This window comes from Quercus robur, chromosome 3, assembly GCF_932294415.1.
Source record: "Quercus robur chromosome 3, dhQueRobu3.1, whole genome shotgun sequence".
Lineage (NCBI taxonomy): Eukaryota > Viridiplantae > Streptophyta > Magnoliopsida > Fagales > Fagaceae > Quercus > Quercus robur.
The window spans coordinates 51,104,628-51,123,702 of NC_065536.1; the positions used below are offsets into that span (position 1 = coordinate 51,104,628).

A 19,075-nucleotide genomic window follows, 5' to 3' on the forward strand; every position below is an offset into this window, starting at 1 on the left:
TGTATTTTAGCAATTAGTAACCCTGTATTTAGGTGTGAATCATGTAAGGGTAGTGTGTGAGAGAGTGTGAAGAAATGCTCAAGACTGTGCAAAGAAGCAGGGACTCGCGACTGGATCTCGTGGGTAGCTCACAGCTTGCAAGCCGCCAAAAGTTGCACACGTGCCAAGTATGCAGAGAAGCTGAACCGTCATGCCAGCTGTAGTACTACAGGACAAAAAGTCCAATCTAGCCATTCAATTACCTCACAGCTGGAACTTGCGGCTTAGTCAAGTCGCGGGGCCAAGCCGCCAGGCAGCTTTGTTTAGAAAAAATGACTCTACGCATTCCACTCTCACCCTAGTATATATACCCCTTATACCCACGAAATGTAGAGAGCTTCCAAAGAGAATTTTGAGAGAAAAACCCTTGAGAAAAACAAGATTGACTCATCCCCAATCTCAGATAGTGACTCTTCAAATTGCTCTACTCTCACCCTCTCCATTGTTACATCCTCGAGAGGTACATTACCAAAACCTTTTCTCACCATACCCACATCTATGAGAAGGCCATTTGGTCTTTGGGAAGCAGTTAGGAAGGGACCAATTTCATATTGGTTGATGCTATGGTTTATAGCGGAATCCAGTAAGCTAAAGAAGAAATAGGTTCAGCGTAACCTCGTTGGAGTAGGAGCTTGGAGGGCTTAGGTACACTGGGAAGATTAGGCTTGGAGGGTCTTCTGCTGTTCATGTATCCAAACTACATTCTTTATTAGATTATTTACTGCTTGGAGGGCGGCGAAGAGGTTTTACGCCGAGGGTTTCGGTTTCCTCTTTGATAACACATCGTGTGTTGTCTTTGTGTTTGCATCTCTCTTCCCTTAATCTTTGCCATTTAATTTCTGCTGTGAATGTGATTTTATTTGGTCTAAGATTGTTTATCAATTCTGCTATATGCTTATGTTCATATTCCGCAGATTAATTGTTTGATAATAAACTTGAATTGATAATTTGTAAATTGAGGGTCTAAACATTCATAGTATTTTATACACATTTTGAACATTCAATTGGTATTAGAGCGGGTTCACTTATATTGGTTTCATTACCTTAATGTGATCCTTGACCCTATATTGAGATGGACCAGTCTCAATCTTTAAATGTTCCACCATATTTTGATGGTAGCAACTATGCCTTTTGGAAGGTGCGGATGAGAGCATTTTTGTGTTCAATAGATGAGGCTGTTTGGGATGTCATTGAAATATGTTGGACAAAGCCGAAGGCAGCCAAATCCACATGGGATAAGGCAACCCTCGCGGTGTCAAAGCACTTAACGCTATTTTTTGTGGCGTGTCTCCAGATAAGTTCCACCGGATTTCTCACATGACCATTGCCAAGGAGGCATGGCAGATATTGGAGGCCACGTACGAGGGAACGAAGAAAGTTAAAGACACCAAGTTGCAGAGGCTGACCACTCGGTTTGAGGAGCTGAGAATGAGTGTGGATGAGTCTTTTGACTTTTTCTATAGCAAGCTGAATGAAGTGGTCATCGGCAAGTTCAACTTGGGAGAGAAAATAGAGGAATCGAAAGTTGTACGAAAAATTCTTCGTTCATTGCCAGAGAGCTTCCATGCAAAGGTGACTGCAATTGAGGAAAGTAAGGACCTTGATGAAATCAAAGTCCAAGAACTGATTGGTTCTCTCCAAACGTATGAGCTTTCATTACCAAATAAAAGAAAGAAAAAATCACTTGCTCTTAAGATGATAAATGAAAGGGTCGAAGCTCACGGTTCATCGGATGAGGATGTAGTCAAAAGGGATGTTGCCTACCTTGCAAAGAATTTCCGCAAATTTCTAAAGTTCAAGAACAGTGAGAAATTTGGTGATAAAGGGAAATTCATGAGTTCCAGATAGAAGATGAAGGATTTCAAAAGGAGAGAAGGGAAGGAGTCCCAATCTACTCAAGGAGTCACTTGTTTTTAGTGTAATAGACATGGCCATTTCAAAAAGGAATGTCCTAATTACTTGAGATCGAAGGGCAAGGCGTATGCCACCACTCTTAGTGACTCAGATTCCTCCACCTATGATTCGGAGGATAGCTGTGATGAAGAAAGGAATTTCTCAACGTTTATGACTGTTGCCCATGTTGAGTCTTCGAAGGACTTGAATTTGCTTGTGGAAGAGCTTGGAGAGCATAGTGATGAGGAATCCATGGGAATTGTAGAAGAATCAGATGCTGAAGAAAATGAAGATACAACTAATCTTCAAGAGAACTACAATTCACTCCTTAAGAAGTCAGGAGAATATGCAAGGGTGGCCAAGGCAACTGTGAAAAAGATGAAGAAAGCTGAAGAGGACTATAGAAGTCTCCTAGTAAGATATAAGGAGGCCAAGTGTGAGATAGAAACGCTAAATAATGAGCTAACCGAAGCTTACACTAAGGTGAAATTCCTTGAGCTTGAGGTGGTTCAAGCAAATGCCAAGGTAGAATGAGTATCCACAAAGAAACTTGATGATGTCATTTCCTCTCAAAAGACTTTCTCCGACAAAACCGGATTCAGATACACCGGAGAAAGTAGTTCAGCTGTGAACATCTCCAAAAAAGTGAAGTTTGTGAAGGCCAAAGAGCCAGTTGTAGTTGCCCCTACTGTGGAGAAGGCAAATGTTGAGAAGAAGAAGAATGTGGCTGACCAGCGGGTGTTGAACAAGCCCCGTAATCAATCTGTGGTTAGGTCTGAAGTCAGAGCAAAATCTCTTCCACGATCACAAAGAGGTCCTAGAATAAACCATGTATGTCATCACTACGGACTTCAAGGGCACACCCAACCCAATTGTTATAAGCTGAGAGTATTGAGGAATGCAAGTGATCAAAGGTCAAGAGGACCAAGAAATGACAAGAGGACTTGGACTGTTGAGCCATCAAGAGATTGAAATGGTGATCCCAAAATGATGGACGTGATGAAGATGATTGGTGCATTCACCAACTACTTGGAAAGCTTCGCTAGAGGGTTTGAAAGTCCTCACTCTCGTACCCAATCCTATAGGGATATCATCCCAAATGCACGTGGCGTGTGGGTGATGAAGGGTACTCATGCATAAGCATTACAACATGTCCATGCATTAATACTTCCTATGTTGTGTGACTATGTTTGGTTGTGTACATGTTGGTTGTTGAGTTGATTATTGGTTGTTTGTTTGCTTTTGCTTTAAATGCTTTTACATTGTTGGTTTTGATCATTATTTTTTTTTTTTTGTCAAAAATCCAAAAACACATAAAAAGTAGAAAATCAAAAAGTTTGATCGACTTTGTTGAGTTTTGTCTCATAGCATGTTTTGCCTTGAACCTTTGTACTAATGGTCTTGTGCATCTACGAGCATAACTTGTTCTCTATGCATTTATATCATTATGGGAGAACTTTTGACATCTATGTGACTGTTGTAAATAGATCTTCAAACTTGTCATGAATGATTAGTGAATGGTTTTGTTGATCTTGAGACATGCATAGACTTATGTCTATATATCTTCCCATTCATTTATTTTATTGTTTTTGTAGAGCTCTCAAATATAAATCTCCAAATGAAAAGAGATAATGAGCTGCAAAAGCCTGTCGTACATACTAGTATTTGACTAGGAAAAAGGAAAAGCGACCTAAAATAAAATATTTGATGCCCAAAAAGTCAAAGACTTACTCATTAATTGAAATAACAAAAATTTTAGGCATCAATCTCACAATGAGATGTATTTATTCAAAAAGATCAAATGATATGATATATATGGAGCAAAATGAAAAGCTTCAAAGTTATGTAATCAAGTTATGTGGGAGGTCATATATGCATATTTCTATAATTGAGATAGGTCACATTATCTAGTGCTAATTGTGTATGCCTTGGTTGAATTGATCATTGAAGCTTTACATTAGACTAAGGATTATTTCATTTTTGATATCCACACACATCACACATGTCTATGTTCAATGAATACCATATTCATTTGTGTGATTGTACTTGATTAAATGTGTTTTCACATGCTTAATTTTTGTTGATCAAACACAAAAAGATTTTTGAGTTTTTTAGTTGTTTTTCGAAAGTATTTTGTTTTTGCAAAAATTGTCAAAATCTTCAAAAACAATGTTGCCCTGTTCTGGTGACTCAATCACGGGTTGATCTAGTCGCATGCCCCAGTTGCGAGTCCACACAGAAATTTTCCGCGACTCACTGGTGGGTCAATGTCCAAGTCGCGAAAAATACTTAGTATATTTTTCAAATTTTGGGATTTTAATGTTTCTCGCGGCTCAGTCTGGCGACTTTTTTGAGGGTGGAGGTTCCAGTCGCAAGGGTACTTAGAGATTTTCGCGGCTTACCTCGCGAGTAGAACTTCCAGTCGCGAAAAACACTTAGAAATTTTTTTCAAAATTTGTGTCTTGAGTGTTTTGGCGACTGGCCCTAGCGACTTGCACGTGACTTGACTCAGTCCCGAAAATCGCGTGTTTTGCGCAAATAGGTCAGTTTTTAAACATTTTCAATTCTTCCCTTGAATTTTTGTGACTGTTCATTGTCTTCCCCATTTCAACTCTCTCTCAAACTCACCGTGTCACTCTCAAAAACCTCCATTTTTGCTTCATTTTAACTTCAAATCTTTAAGAAAAAGGTATGGGTCTTCTCTCTCTCACTACATATTTCATGTTTTGAGCTTTGTTTTCTTGGATTTGTGAGTCGTTACTGAGTCTTGTGATATCTGTGGTTTCAGATATGGGCTGGGTTCATGTTTGTTGAGTTTGGGTGTTTGGGCTTGGTTGATCTTGTTTCTAAGATGTTAAATATGGTTGTTATCATGTGTAATTTCACTGTTAGAGTTTGTAAACTGATCTATACTGGTTGGTAAATCTCATACCCATGTTTATAGGTCTCATTATCATATGCTATTTGTTTGTTTTTTTTTTTTTTTTTTTTTTTTGTGATATACACTGTTTGTGAGTATTATTGGTTCAATATGGTTGAGTTCTGATGGTTAGGTTATAATGTTTTGACTTTTAGTTGCTATAGATTCTTGATATCATGTATGCTGCTTCTGCCTTGAGGATGCTGTCTGCTCTGTGTTGGTTTGATCATATCATAATCATTAAGATATGTCTCATAGACATATACTTTCTTTTGGATAAATGTGGTATACATTGCTTCAATATAGCTGAGTATTGCTTGTTGAAATTTGTGCTTGGGAATGTGCCCTAGAGTGTTCTTGTCTGAGTTGTTGTATTGATAGGTTGTTCTATACCTTTCTGATTTGAGCTTTCTCATTCAACACCTGACTCTGAACTGTGGCTAGACTGATTATTTTGGTGCAATATTTTTTCACTAACATGTTACTAATGTTCTAAGTGTCCATCTATTGTGCTTTGTTTTGTGGCATTTTCTGTTGTGTTTACAGATGGCTCCTTCTCCTACAAAGAAGAAGACTACAACCAAGAAGAGTGATAAAAGGCTAAAAATGGACAACACCAAGTTCAGGTCTCTTCAACATTTTGAAAGATATAGAGATTTCTACTTAAGGGCAACCATCATTCAGGAAAGATTTGTACACTTGATGGATTTGAAGGACACCTTCATTCCAAGTTGTTTTGAGGGCAGAGGTTGGGAAAGGTTGCTGAGTGACTTACCTGGAATGTGTGAGCCTCTTATCAGAGAATTTTATGCAAATGTTGTGCTGAGAGAAAATGAGTTAAACTATTGGATTAGCGGAAAGGAATTCACTATAGATGCTGATGATATAGATAAGGTGCTTGGTCTTGAAGGACTAGATGAACATGACTTCACCAACTACAAGGACAGGATGCTATCCATAGAAATTGTCCAATCTCACATTGGTGGAGCAAGAGAGGGGAGATGCCTCAACACTACTGCCTTCCCAGCTGACATAAGGTGTCTAACCACCATCATGATGTTCAACTTGTACCCAGTTAGGAAACTAACTACAATCAATAATGCCAGAGCTATATTTCTCATGGAGCTCAAGGAAAACACCTTAATAGACATCAGCTCTCACATCTTTAACACCATTGTGGATGAGACTAGAACAATCTCTAGAGCCAAGTTGATTTTTCCCGGCCTTCTTATGAGGCTATTTAGACTAAAAGGAGTTGCCATCCCTCAAGATATCAGTCTCATGCCTACACCCTCAGCCATCAACAAACTGACCATCATAAGGATACAGGTTCGTCGCCCAGGTGATGAAGAGGAAGAAGGTGACCAAGCTGAAGGTGAACCCATGGACACTGAGACAAAGGCTGCAGGACAAGCTTCAAGCTCAAGAGGTCGAGGCAAGAGGAGCAGAGCTTCATCTTCATCAACTGTACCTCCAAATGCATTTCAAATCATCCTAGAGAGGATAAATGGGCTCAGAGAGGTCCAGAATGAACACGATGACAGACTGGCTGCACTTCAAGATCAGATGACTACTCTTTCAGCAAAATTTGATAGCTTCACTACCCAGTAGTGACCCTTTGGCCATTTCGGTCAAAAATGGGGAGATTTTTTGGGTAGCTGTTGAGGGGGAGTGTCAGTTTGAGGGGGAGCCTGCACAAAACTTACATTTAGCAGTCTTTACTTTATAATTATGTGTTGGTGTTAGTATTATGTTTTGGTTATTTGGTTTATGGGTTTGCTATGTTAAAACACTTTGGTTAATGTTTTGGTTTAAAACTCGTGGATTTGTTTTACTTTTAAAACTCTTATGGTACCTTGGTTACATATATATATTGATGATGTTTTTCAGAATGACCAGTTTGTTTTTTTTTCTTTGTTGGTACGTTTTGTACCCATGTTGCTTTTGTAAGCTTTTAGGGTTTGATTCCATGTTGTGTTTGTAGGCTTTTATGGTTTATACGATTCTTATGCAGCCTTTGTACTTTGTAGCCTAGTACTTCTAACTAAATGTTATGCATTTTTTTTAAATACTCTCACTCTTGTGCCATAGTAGGATTTTGTTCCTAAATGCATATACTTCATGTATTGTGCATTGGTTGAGTGTTGGACATGCAAGTAATTTGCATGGAGCTTACTAGCTTGTATGTCCGGATGTTCATTCCAAGTGTGAATGAGCATTGTGGTCACTATCTTATAGTGATTGCTTGTTTGGTCAAGCCATGGTTTATTACTTTATTCCATTTTGCTTGATCGTATTGTGCTTGCCTCATATGTATTACAAGTTTTTCTACATACAATGATCATATTGTGCTGTTGTGTTTCAAGAGATACTTAGTCATATGATTCAAGAGCTACATAGATTCTAGAGTTAGGTGTGAATGAGTTTTGTTCAACTATTCCTAACTCACATGTTAAGTCTAGAGTTTGTTTGTTTTAGGGTTTTGTCACGGAATAGCCAAAAGGGGAGATTGTAAAGTTGAATTTTATCAACCACCTTGTTGGCTTTTATTCCGTACCAAATTTGCTTGTATTTTAGCAATTAGTAACCCTGTATTTATGTGGAAATCATGTAAGGGTAGTGTGTGAAAGAGTGTGAAGAAATACTCAAGATTGTGCAAAGAAGCAGGGACTCGCAACTAGATCTCACGGGTAGCTCGTGTTTTGCAAGCCGCCAAAAGTTGCACACGTGCCAAGTATGCAGAGAAGCTGAACCATCATGCCAGCTGTAGGACTACAGGACAAAAAGTCCAATCTGGCCATTCAGTTACCTCGCGGTTGGAACTTGAGGCTCAATCAAGTCGCGAGGCCAAGCCGCCAGCCAGCTCTGTTTTGAAAAACTAACTCTTCGCATTCCACTCACCTTAGTATATATACCCCTTATACCCACGAAATGTAGAGAGTTTCTAGAGAGAATTGTGAGAGAAAAACCCTAGAGAAAAACAAGATTGACTCATCCACAATCTTTACATAGTGACTCTTCAAATTCCTCTACTTTCACCCTCTCCATTGTTACATCCTTGAAAGGTACATTATCAAAACATTTTCTCACCATACCCACATCTATGAGAAGGCCATTTGGTGTTTGGGAAGCAGTTAGGAAGGGACCAATTTCATATTGGTTGATGCTATGGTTTATAACAGAATTCGATAAGTTAAAGAAGATATAGGTTCAGCGTAACCTCGTTGGAGTAGGAGCTTGGAGGGCTTAGGTACACTAGGTAGATTAGGTTTGGAGACTACATTCTTTAGTGGATTATTTACCGCTTGGAGGGCGGCGGAGAGGTTTTATGCCGAGGACTTCGGTTTCCTCTTCGATAACACATCATGTGTTGTCCTTGTGTTTGCATCTCTCTTCTGTTAATCTTTGCCATTTAATTTCTGCTGTGAATATGATTTTATTTGGTCTAAGATTGTTTATCAATTCTGCTATATACTTATGTTCATATTCCGCACATTAATTGTTTGATAATAAGCTTGAATTGATAATTTGTAAATTGGGGGTCTAAAAGTTCATAGTGTTTTATACACATTTTGAACATTCAAAAGTGAAATCTGAAATTAGACTGAAATGAAATAAATGACTCTCTCTCTCTCTCTCTCTCTCTCTCTCTCTCTCTCTCTCTCTCTCTCTCTCTCTCTATTCTTTTAAGACTTTAACAGTTTAACTTTAATAATTTATCTGATTCTTTTGAACAACTGTGATTGGCTCAACTTAGCTTTAACTTTATTAATATTTTGGTCTTGTTCTTGACCTTTTCTTTTTGGCTTTATCTGTTGGTGTTGGTGAGACTTGGTGAGATACAATTAATTGTTTTATTATGATTTATGATTGTGAAATTTTCTGATTGGCAATTAACTCTTGTGATTGGGGGCCTTGTCTCATTGTCTGTTGAGTGGGGTGGGGGGTGGATGGGCACAGGGCACATGGGGCCTGGTGGGGAATTTGAATTGAGGAAAGTAAATGCACATGGAATGTGTGCTAGTGCAACTAATAAACAATAATTTAATTAACCAATAATTAATTAAGGGAAGCAACTAATAAACAATAATTAATAATTTGACTAACCAATATATTATAAAAGATAAACAAATTAAATTATGTTAGATTAAATAACAATTAATAATTTTATAATTAATGAAACAACAATATAACAAATTATAGTTTATAAAAGACAAACAAATCAATAAAACAACTAAATAACAATAATTAATAATTTTATTAATATTTCAAATGAACTTATAGTTTATTGTTTATTCTTTTGCTAGAATTATGGACAAATATTTGATAAAAAAAACAACGTACCCAAGATTCATCTCCTGTGCATGATTCGTCTTCGTCTTCTTGATAATGGCTTTAGATCTTTCAACTAAAAAAAATAAATTTAGGAACCCCTGGGAAAAATGCCTGGAGTCGCCACTGATCATTGATGATCTAAAATTTATTCAAAATAATGGTTTTGCTTTCATGAATCTTGAACGTGTCAATTGTCAGAGCTGTTTGCTGGAACTCTCATTTTGGCTGTTCAGGGTGTTTTGGTATGTAAGATGGTTCCCAAGCGCTTGGAACATGAACGATTCTGTCGATTCACTGTCTGACTTTCAAGGGGGCTGCTATTATTGGTTTGCATCATAATCTTGACCTTCGTTCAAGAAATATCCCCATGGCAGTTACTCTTGGATGATCTCCTCAAGAATTCAACCACCAACTTTGAGAATGAAGAGGACTTATCCTTGAGTAACTGAGCTGGGGAGTCATACTCTACAACATTGCCTGTATTAAGCAAAATATCAGCACTAATAAGCTCAAATCGTACACAGTTGAATCTAATATTAAGTAATTCTATAGTGCTAATTTATGTTTTTTGGATTTTAATTCGTCTGAATCTTTTATAGTTAGTGAAATTAAATAGATAGTGGTACTAGTTTCTGTTCTTGTAAGCATTTGTGTGTGTCATCTACTTGTATGCTTGCTATCAATAAAGTGAAAAACTAAATATTACGTCTTTAGAGACCAGGAATTGAGTTCTATCAAATTTTAAGAAGGAATGAACTTAAAGTTTACCGGATTTCCTAGATTTACCTTCATCAAGAACCAGAACCAATTCATTGTCAATAACAGTGGGTATACGATGAGCTACAGTAATGACCGTGCATCCCTTTGTCTCTTCTCTTATTGTTTCTTGAATTAAATTATCTGTTGCAGTATCTATAGAAGCAGTAGCCTCATCCAACACTAGAATTCTTCTCTTCTTGAGGAGAACCCTGGCCAGGCAAACAAGCTGCCTCTGTCCAACACTCCAATTTTCTCCATCTTCTGCCACTGCATCATTACCCACATTCCAAAATTAAAATCCAAGCAATGAATAAAAGATAAATGGCTTTGTGAAAGAGTGGGAAAAGGAAACAATAAGTTACTTTACTAAAACTTAGTTCTATACCTGGTGCATCAAGAAGCCTTTGGTCCTGTTTCACTATCTCTGCAAGATGACACTTGTTGATAACCTGACATAACAAGCTAAGTTAGTGAAGGAAACCCCCCCAAAAAAGAAGAAGAGGAGAAGCTTCAGTGATTCTTTCAAAAGAGTGTTTTTGAGTTCCAACCTCCCAAATTTCGTGATCCGAATGCTGTTGCAAAGGATCTAGATTACTTCTCACGGTTCCTTGAAACAATGTTGGGTCTTGTGGTATTATACCCAACCTAGACCTTAAATCCTGTAAACCTACTTTACAAATATCAACTCCATCAATCAGAATCCGTCCTCCTGAAGGCTCCACCACCCTAAAGAGTGCTTGAATTAAAGTTGACTTTCCACTTCCTGTCCTCCCCACAACTCCAATTTTCTTCTCTCCCGGGAAGGTGCAAGTGATCCCTTTTAGAACCATTGGAAGTGCAGGATTATACTGGACATGAAGGCTTTCAAGCTCTATCCTTCCATCTGTTGGCCATTCAGGCTTTGGCCTGTGATCTTCAATCACTAGGGGTGCTTCACTTGGTATATTTGTAAATTGGAGAATTCTCTCAACTGATATCATTTTGTTCTCAACATTGCACAGATTCCATATTACCCAAGCTTGAAGAACATTTAGGTTCAAGCCATAGGCAGCTGCCAGTCCTGCTAAGCCTGATTTAGTTCAACCAGTGCATTAGTATAACATTGACATTTAATGGATTTAGTCAAATGAATTAAAGGATAACTTGATTATTGAAAAAAAGAGAAGAAGAAGATCTGTTGAGCACTTTAGAATGGATGGTATCAGGTATCAATAGTTGGTAGAAGCACACTTAATGTGTACATTTCCACACATTATCATTGAAGGGTCTTAATCTCGAGTAGAAATAAATGTAAGATTGTCTTTCTTTGTTTGAGTTGTATGTAGTTGCCAATTGCTACACTTTTTCTGTTTGTTTATTAATAAGAAGAGAGGCAGGAAAACTTACTGGGGTCAACAGCTGACCTAGGCAGGCTCACCAAGATTATCAGAACAAGGAAGAAGACAATATTAAAGAGAAAGTTGATCCGAACACACAACCATTCCATTGTGGCAGAATTGTGAAAGGCTACGCGAGAATAATCATCAATCAGGCTTAGAATTCTTGTCACAAAGCGCTCTTCCTGATTGAAGCAATGAATAGTTGCTGCCCCAGAAACTGATTCTGAAAAGTGATGCAAGATTGGCGCCTTTCGAATTCCAACCATTCGGGCTAGTTCTCTAGCAGTGGTAATGTAATAATCCTACAGAAAGGTGAAATGAACACCACAGTTTAGTGATGCACCATTGTAAGAAACATGAAATTTTTTAAAGATTAAAAGAAAATGATGCGTGCAGCGAATATCTCTAAAAGAGTATTGTTAGATAAAACATGTATAGTCTTTTTCATTAAGAATTACATGAAGTGTGATGCTTTGGCATGTTTTATTTCGAAACATATATAGCTTATATCTTGGTGAAGCTGTCAAAATGCAAAATAAAATTTTAAAGCAGGATTTGTTCTTGCCTGATACCACATAGAGATGGCAAGAACTGCAAGGAAGAGAAGGAAGACTTGCCACGCGACCTGGGACATTAGGATGATGATACTTAATAGCTGAATAAGTGCAAATGCCAATCCAGCTAATCTGAAGGGAATGTCTGTGTCTACGGTGCTTTGATCTGTAGAAGACTGCAATGGTGAAAGGAAAAAAGGGGAAAGTTATTCTGGAGTTTTCATACAAACTTCAAACAAAACAAAATCTCTTGAACTTCAAAATAAACAAAAACATACCCTACTAAGGATTCGACTTGAAGGTGTAGAATCAAAAAAGAAAATGGGTGCTCGGAAAACTGATGTGATCATTCCACAGAAGAGACGCTGAGCAGTCTCAACAGCAATAGTAGCTAGCAAAACTGCCCTTCCGAATATGAAGATTGAGCTCCCACCAGACATCAAAACGAATATCCCTATCATATGCTTTCTACTGACTTTGCCTTCCACCTCTGTTGCCCATGCAATCCAATAATTGCTGCCCATTTGTAGTCCTTGAAAGAGAACTTGACAGAGAAGAATAACAGGAACTAGAGTTCCTTTATAAGCAGAAGTAACAAAGGTCGAGTAAACACTCCATTTCACTCGACCAGTTTCTGTCTCTTCTTCTTGAGTTCTTGCTGTTAGTTTTCCATAATTGATGGGAGCTTCAAAATTTTCTTCTGTAACTTCTATCTGATTTATCTTACAGGGTCTACTAGTTAAGGTATTATCATCTTGGAGTGGGTTAACTCGGTCTAGTGATTTTCTATGAGCAGCCATTTGTCTAACAAGTTCACCATTTGGATCTACTATCAGATCTTCATACTTTCCAGACTGAACTATCTTTCCAGCTTTCATCACCTATCAAATTATGCATTTAAAAACAAGTGATAAGAAGCTTGAGAGGACAATGATCTTAATTTCATAGAGGGGCTGGACAAGGATTTCAATAACTTACCAGAACAAGGTCGGCATCATCTAAAAATTCCACTTGATGAGTAGCATAGATGACAGTCTTTTGGGACAATAGTTGCATGAGACACTTCTGCAAAAAACCATCCTGTATTTAATTGAAATCCACGAATGGTGCATGCATAACAAACAAGAAGTTAAGAAACAATGAAAAAAATGTAACTTGCCTTGAACAAATAGGTTCCAGTATGTGCATCAACAGCACTGAAAGGATCGTCCAAGAAATAAACATCGGCATCACTGTAGACAGCTCTTGCCAGTTGGATTCTTTGCTTTTGTCCTCCACTCAAGTTCATCCCCCTCTCTCCAACTACACTCAAATCTCTGTCTTGCCAAATCTTGATATCCTGATTCAAAGCACAGGCTTCTAGTACATCCTCATAATATGCCTTGTTCATTTCCTTGCCAAACAGAACATTCTCTCTAATCGTACCTGTTTGAATCCAAGCAGTTTGGGGCACATAGGCCTTCCTTCCATAAACTGCTATTCCTCCCCCAGAAATCCTAGGAATTTCACCAAGTATACTAGAGATAAGACTTGATTTTCCTGACCCAACCGGACCACAAACTGCAACCTTGTAACCTTTCATTATCTTCATCTTCTCCAAAAACTTTATTGTAGGTCTCCTTAATTTTTCTTCACTTGTTTCCCAAGCATATTCCCCTATATCAATTTCAATTGCGATATTCAAAGAATTTGAAGTATGATCATGTATTAGCTTCTTTTGATCTTCTTCTCCAATGAAATCTTGGATACGATCAATTGAGACCTTTGTTTGAGCAATCATTGAAATGAGCTCAGGTAGGTTGTAGATAGGTTCTTGTAAAATTCGAAAAGTGGCCAAGGCTGAGAGGACTGTACCTGTTGTTAATGGCGTCTTCAATACAATGCAGACACCAAAAGTGACAACTGAAACAAAAGTTGGTGAAGCCCAAAAGAGAAAGGCCACTGCTGAGCAAGAATATAGGTATTTTTTCAGCCAGCTTTTCTCAGTTTCCCTGAGATGAAGGAGCTTCTTTAAGAATGAGGGTTCCCATGAATGTAGTTTCAAAACTCTCATGCTCTTCAAAGTCTCTGAAGTCACTTTGATTCTTGAATCCTTAGCTTCCATGATCTTGGAGTGAAGCCTTTCTTGCATGTTGGCCAAAGGCGTGTTGCATACCATCACCAAAACTGTGGCAAAAAGAGCAGCAATGGAGGGGGCAGCTCCTAGATTCCTGTAGAGGATGATCAAGGCCAGAATGACCTGGACTGGAAGCAGCCAAACTCCATGAATGTACCAGCAGAAGTCTCCAATTCTTTCAGCATCCACATTGATTAAATTTATAATTTTGCCGTTGCTTACGACATACTTAGTGAATAGAGATTTCTTGTAAATTAATACTATTAGAGCTGCCCTTAGTTGTATACCAATTCGCTGAGCACCAAAATACCATTGTCGTTGAGTTAGTGACTCAACTGTCTTTGCAAAGAAGAAAATGAATGCAAGAATCAGACCATAGTGGGTGCTTGAATTATCTTCCTTTACTAACAGGAAATTCACAAAGTTTGTGATTAAGAGGGGACCCGTATAGGATGCAATTGTGTTAATTCCTATAGGGAAGAAAAGGAACAAAAGCATATAAATTATGTGGAAGAGAAAATAAAATAATTATAATACTATAAGGACAGGGTGGTACCTGCAAAAGTTGCATTCATGACCAAGGATTTCCATATGGCATAGGCTATGGACTTTGGCAATACCAATGCTTCAAATTTCTGTTTTCTGAGCGATTCTTCCAGCAACAAGGAAGCAATATCTGCTGTTTCTGATTGTGGAATCGAAGGAATATGAGGTAATTCAAGCTTTTGAACTCGACCTCTTTTAAAAATCGGGTTTAACCATTGGAAAGTAAGTTGGCTCCAAATTCCAGCATTTGTGAATGCACCATCTTCACCATGGAAAGTTTCATTTTCCTTTTGCAGTAAAGGCTCTACTACGTCACTGTGTTTCCTAGTACAACTAGTAGGGAAAGCATTGAAACAAAGAAGTATTGCCAAAGGAAAGGAAACAAAATCAACTATGTTAGGTTCTGGCAAAGAACTTGGGAAATCTATGGATTTCAAATGTCTGATAGTGTAAATGGAGAGAGAAACTGAATCAATGACGAAGGAAAAGACCCACCAGAGGATAAGGATTAATGGCCACCTTTTGTCTCCACTAAGAATTCTATTTTTTGATAGGACTGCTACCAAAGTAGCTAAAACCCAAGTCATGAACAAAAAGACAGATTTAATAGTGATAATCCTATGATTCCAATATTCATACAAACCAAAACCAAGGTACAAACTTGAGATGATGACATTAGATATGACAGTGATCATTGTAAAAACTCTAGACCCTCTATCTGGCCCATGTTTCTCATTTATATCACCATCTCTCCTTTGTCTCCAAACATTATGCAAAACCCATGTCAGAAATGCTATGACAAATGTTAAGTTGAGAAACTCTAAGGAGATACCAATCATGACAGGCTCCATATTCTACAAGTGTCCCAGTTCAAGTGAGATGAGTAACATGGCTAAGAACTAGAGCAAAGTGAGTCTGCAGAGAAAACAATACCTGCATATCAATGCCTTGATAATACAAAACAATGGCAAGTAAAGCAACCGAATTGAAATTGAAATATTCATAAGTAAAACAATAGCAAAAATTCAGAGGATATGGATTTAAAGAACTAGTACCGCCAGTAAGGACGTGTTAAAGAGAAGAAACCTGTGAAGGACCGACGTGATTCTTTTAAGGGTAGGGACAAAAGACTGTTGAAGTATTTGTAGTTTGTACACAGTACAGGTCTGAGAGATTCTTATATATAAATAAACACACATAAACTGTCCCCATCACCACAACCACCACACCACCTTGGAGCCTATCTCTGTCACTTTCAATTCTGAATGGAATAATATTTATGAAGGAAAATTGAACGGAGACCAGAATCTTAACAGTCATTGCATCTCTTTGATTGGATTGACCATATCTATTTTCCAAATATCAAGCTGTCATTTTTTGAGCATTAAGAAAGTAAGAATGTGTTCATGTATGTCTTCATTACAATGTCATACAACTCTTTTTATAAATCTTTTATTTTTTCAGTTTTTAAAGGAAAAATAAAAAAGAATATATATATATATATATATATAAAAGTATATATATATATATATATATATATATATATAAAAGAACTTACTATGACATTATAGACTAATAGAGCAAATATATGTACAAAATCTATTTCAAATACTTTCTTTTACAACTTGTTTAGTTATAAATGGAAAACAATATTGGTATTGATTGGAGTTATGGACCATGTTTCTTTCTCAACCAATTTCAACATATTGCCTAAATAAATTGTGAACTCTACTGTATTCTAACATTGATCTATTCTAAAATAAGGTTTTGAAATTTATGCACCCTTATTTATTTCTTTCTTGCTTTATATATAAATATATATATATATATATATATTTTTTTTTTTTTTTCTCTATCTCTCTCTTAGCTGACATAATTTTTTAAGGAAAGGTAAACACCACCACAGGTCCACAGGTCCACAAGTGTCAACGTGTCTTGGACAAACTGGAGTGTGCTCATGCCCAAGTGGACCCATGTTTTTCTACTAATTAAAAAAAAAAAATGTTCAAGTGGACCCCAATCCATGCTATTGTCGGCAAAACCTACGATGAAAAAATAGCCAAAAAAATTGGAATTGCAATTCTGCCACTGATATAGTTCACTCCTATTCCCGTGACTTAGTACCTATATCACAAAAGAAATCATAGCCGATGGTCCTGCCAAGTGGCGGCCATTGAGTTGTAGATGACTACCCAGATTGGACTGGACACGTGGTAAATTAGGGTAGGAGTGTGGAGAGGAAAAGCCAGTCGGCAGTAAAAGTGTGCACTTCTTGTGCCATCTTAGGTGTAATGGTAAAATGGGAAAAAAATCTAAGAAATTATTACAATATTTCGAGCTCCTTATTGTGCGTTGTGGGCACTATGTTAAATTAGCCGCTCTTACTGTTTATTAAGATATCAAGTTGTGATTAATATGTGTATATATATGCACACATACACACACATATACTTATCACTTTCATTATTTGTTCATTCATTATTTAAAACTATTTTAGTACTTTTCCCTTGAAGAAAGTTTTTTTTTTTTTTTTGGTGTATTATTGCTTTTATTTCTCACTTATCTATGTAAGTTTGTAACTATTTTTTTTTTTTTTTTAGAATACTAAAGGTATGTTTGGTAACTATTTTTTCTTCTTATTTTTTTTTTTCCAAAAATAATTTTCTATTTTTGAGACTAGAAAACTTGTTTGGCAAATCAAAATGGATAGAAAACAAAAACTGTTCTTAAAACTCAAATTGTGAAGGAAAATGAAAACATGCAAAATGTTGTTTTCAGTTTCTAATTTTCAAAAGTTAATGAAAACACCCATTTAATGTAATGAATTTTTCTCATTTAATGAGTTAGCATTAGAGTTCAAATCCTAATAACAATATATTTTAGTATTTTCTATTTTTTTCTTCAAAAAACTATCTTTTTAATTTCAACTAACCAAACATGTTTTTTATTTCAAAAATACAAGAAAATTGTTTTTTTTTTATATTCCCAAAAACAAGTTTTTGAAAATAAAAAACAAAAAATGTTACCAAACATAACCTAAGTATTTTTAACACACACACGGGGAGAGAGGAAGAAGATTTTTTAAAGAAACTTACAGTGATGTATATCCAAAATAGCCTAACTCTTGGATACACAATACAGACTTTAAACCTTTTTAACTTACACTCATTTTTCAATGTGGGATCAACTCACTTTTTTTTCTTTTGAGAATACTAAGTATTTTTAACACTTTTTTCTTTTGAGAATATTAAGTATTTTTAACACACACACACGAGAAGAGGGAGAGAAGGTTTTTTAAAGAAACTTACGTAAGTTTGTAACTAAATTGGGAGGAAGTAATTGTGATTAGAACAATGATATCCAAAACTAAGGTTATATACATGGGATTCGAATCACCATAAACCAATTGATATATTAACCTAATAATAAGACATCTCATATAATTATGAAAAATGTATGAAATATGTTGTACATTCATACTTTATTGAATCAATTGTATTTTTTTAGTACTTTTCTCTTGAGGAATTTTTTTTTTTTTTTTTTTTTTTGTTTATGTGTGTATTATGACTTTTATTACTCACTCATCAATGTGAGTTTATAATAAAATTAGATGATATCCCACGCAATACGTGAATTACTTTACAATTTCATTTGAAATCATTTTTATGTATATTAAAATCTACATATAATACTTAATACTTATTTTGTTGTATAATATTTATGTTTTCCCACAATATTGTTAAATACTTTGAAACTTGATTTTTTTTTAATTCATAATTTATTTTAAAAAATTGTATAACATTGTAAGATTATAAAATATTATAATATTTACCGTTAAAAGTGGATTTTATTTTTCAAATTGATTAAATGATTTTGAAATCTACAAATAAGAATTCAAAATATAATATACTTTTATATCCTAAAATTATATAAATTTAAGCAACCTCCCAAACACTTTCTCAATCACTCTATTCTCACAACCAAATATGGAGACCTTGATCATAAACACCCAATTAATTATCTTAATGGAATTAAGAAAATCATTCGTAAGTATCAACAAAAAGAGAATGTGATTAAACAAAGAGAAATTTGCTAAAAACATATTCATTTATCAAAATTCAATTAACTTTAGTTGGGCTTCTGTATCCTTTAAAAAAAAGTGAAAAATACTTTTAAGTCACCATCGATTTTTGTTTTTACCACTATGGCTACATACAAAGAAACCTACAAATTATGAATTCTAACACAAATAATAATAATAATAATAATAATAAAAGCTAACTTCATAAATAATCAATTATAATGTTTCTTTTTCTTTTTATTTAGTTCTAAAATAAAATACATTTATATCTTCCCCAAACCAAAATTTCAAACACCCAAAGACTCCAATCAAATCATAACCTTCACAAAATCTATAATGTTTGACTTCAACATCAAAACTATAAGTTACTGTCATTGAATAAAAAACGCAAACCTCCTTCCTTGGTCATAGCCTACTTATACAGGTTACAATCAAATGATACCGCAACGTTGG

General features: G+C 36.0%; 1 protein-coding gene across 2 annotated transcripts; it reads right to left on the minus strand.

Annotated features, from left to right (window-relative positions):
* Positions 1-9,091: 9,091 nt before the first annotated feature.
* LOC126718265 (putative ABC transporter C family member 15) lies at positions 9,092-15,752 on the minus strand. Of its 2 annotated transcripts, none has more exons than XM_050420377.1 (11): positions 15,597-15,752; positions 14,552-15,456; positions 13,039-14,465; positions 12,858-12,944; positions 12,158-12,760; positions 11,891-12,055; positions 11,333-11,627; positions 10,495-11,015; positions 10,332-10,395; positions 9,974-10,213; positions 9,092-9,664 (listed from the first exon to the last, which is right to left on the minus strand). In XM_050420377.1, exons 2-11 carry the CDS (start codon positions 15,390-15,392, stop codon positions 9,540-9,542), a joined length of 4,368 nt encoding a protein of 1,455 aa, XP_050276334.1. In that variant the 5' UTR covers positions 15,393-15,456; positions 15,597-15,752; the 3' UTR covers positions 9,092-9,539. The 2 variants fall into 2 exon arrangements, with proteins under 2 accessions (XP_050276334.1, XP_050276336.1); XM_050420379.1 differs by having other exon boundaries at positions 15,628-15,645.
* Positions 15,753-19,075: the final 3,323 nt, after the last annotated feature.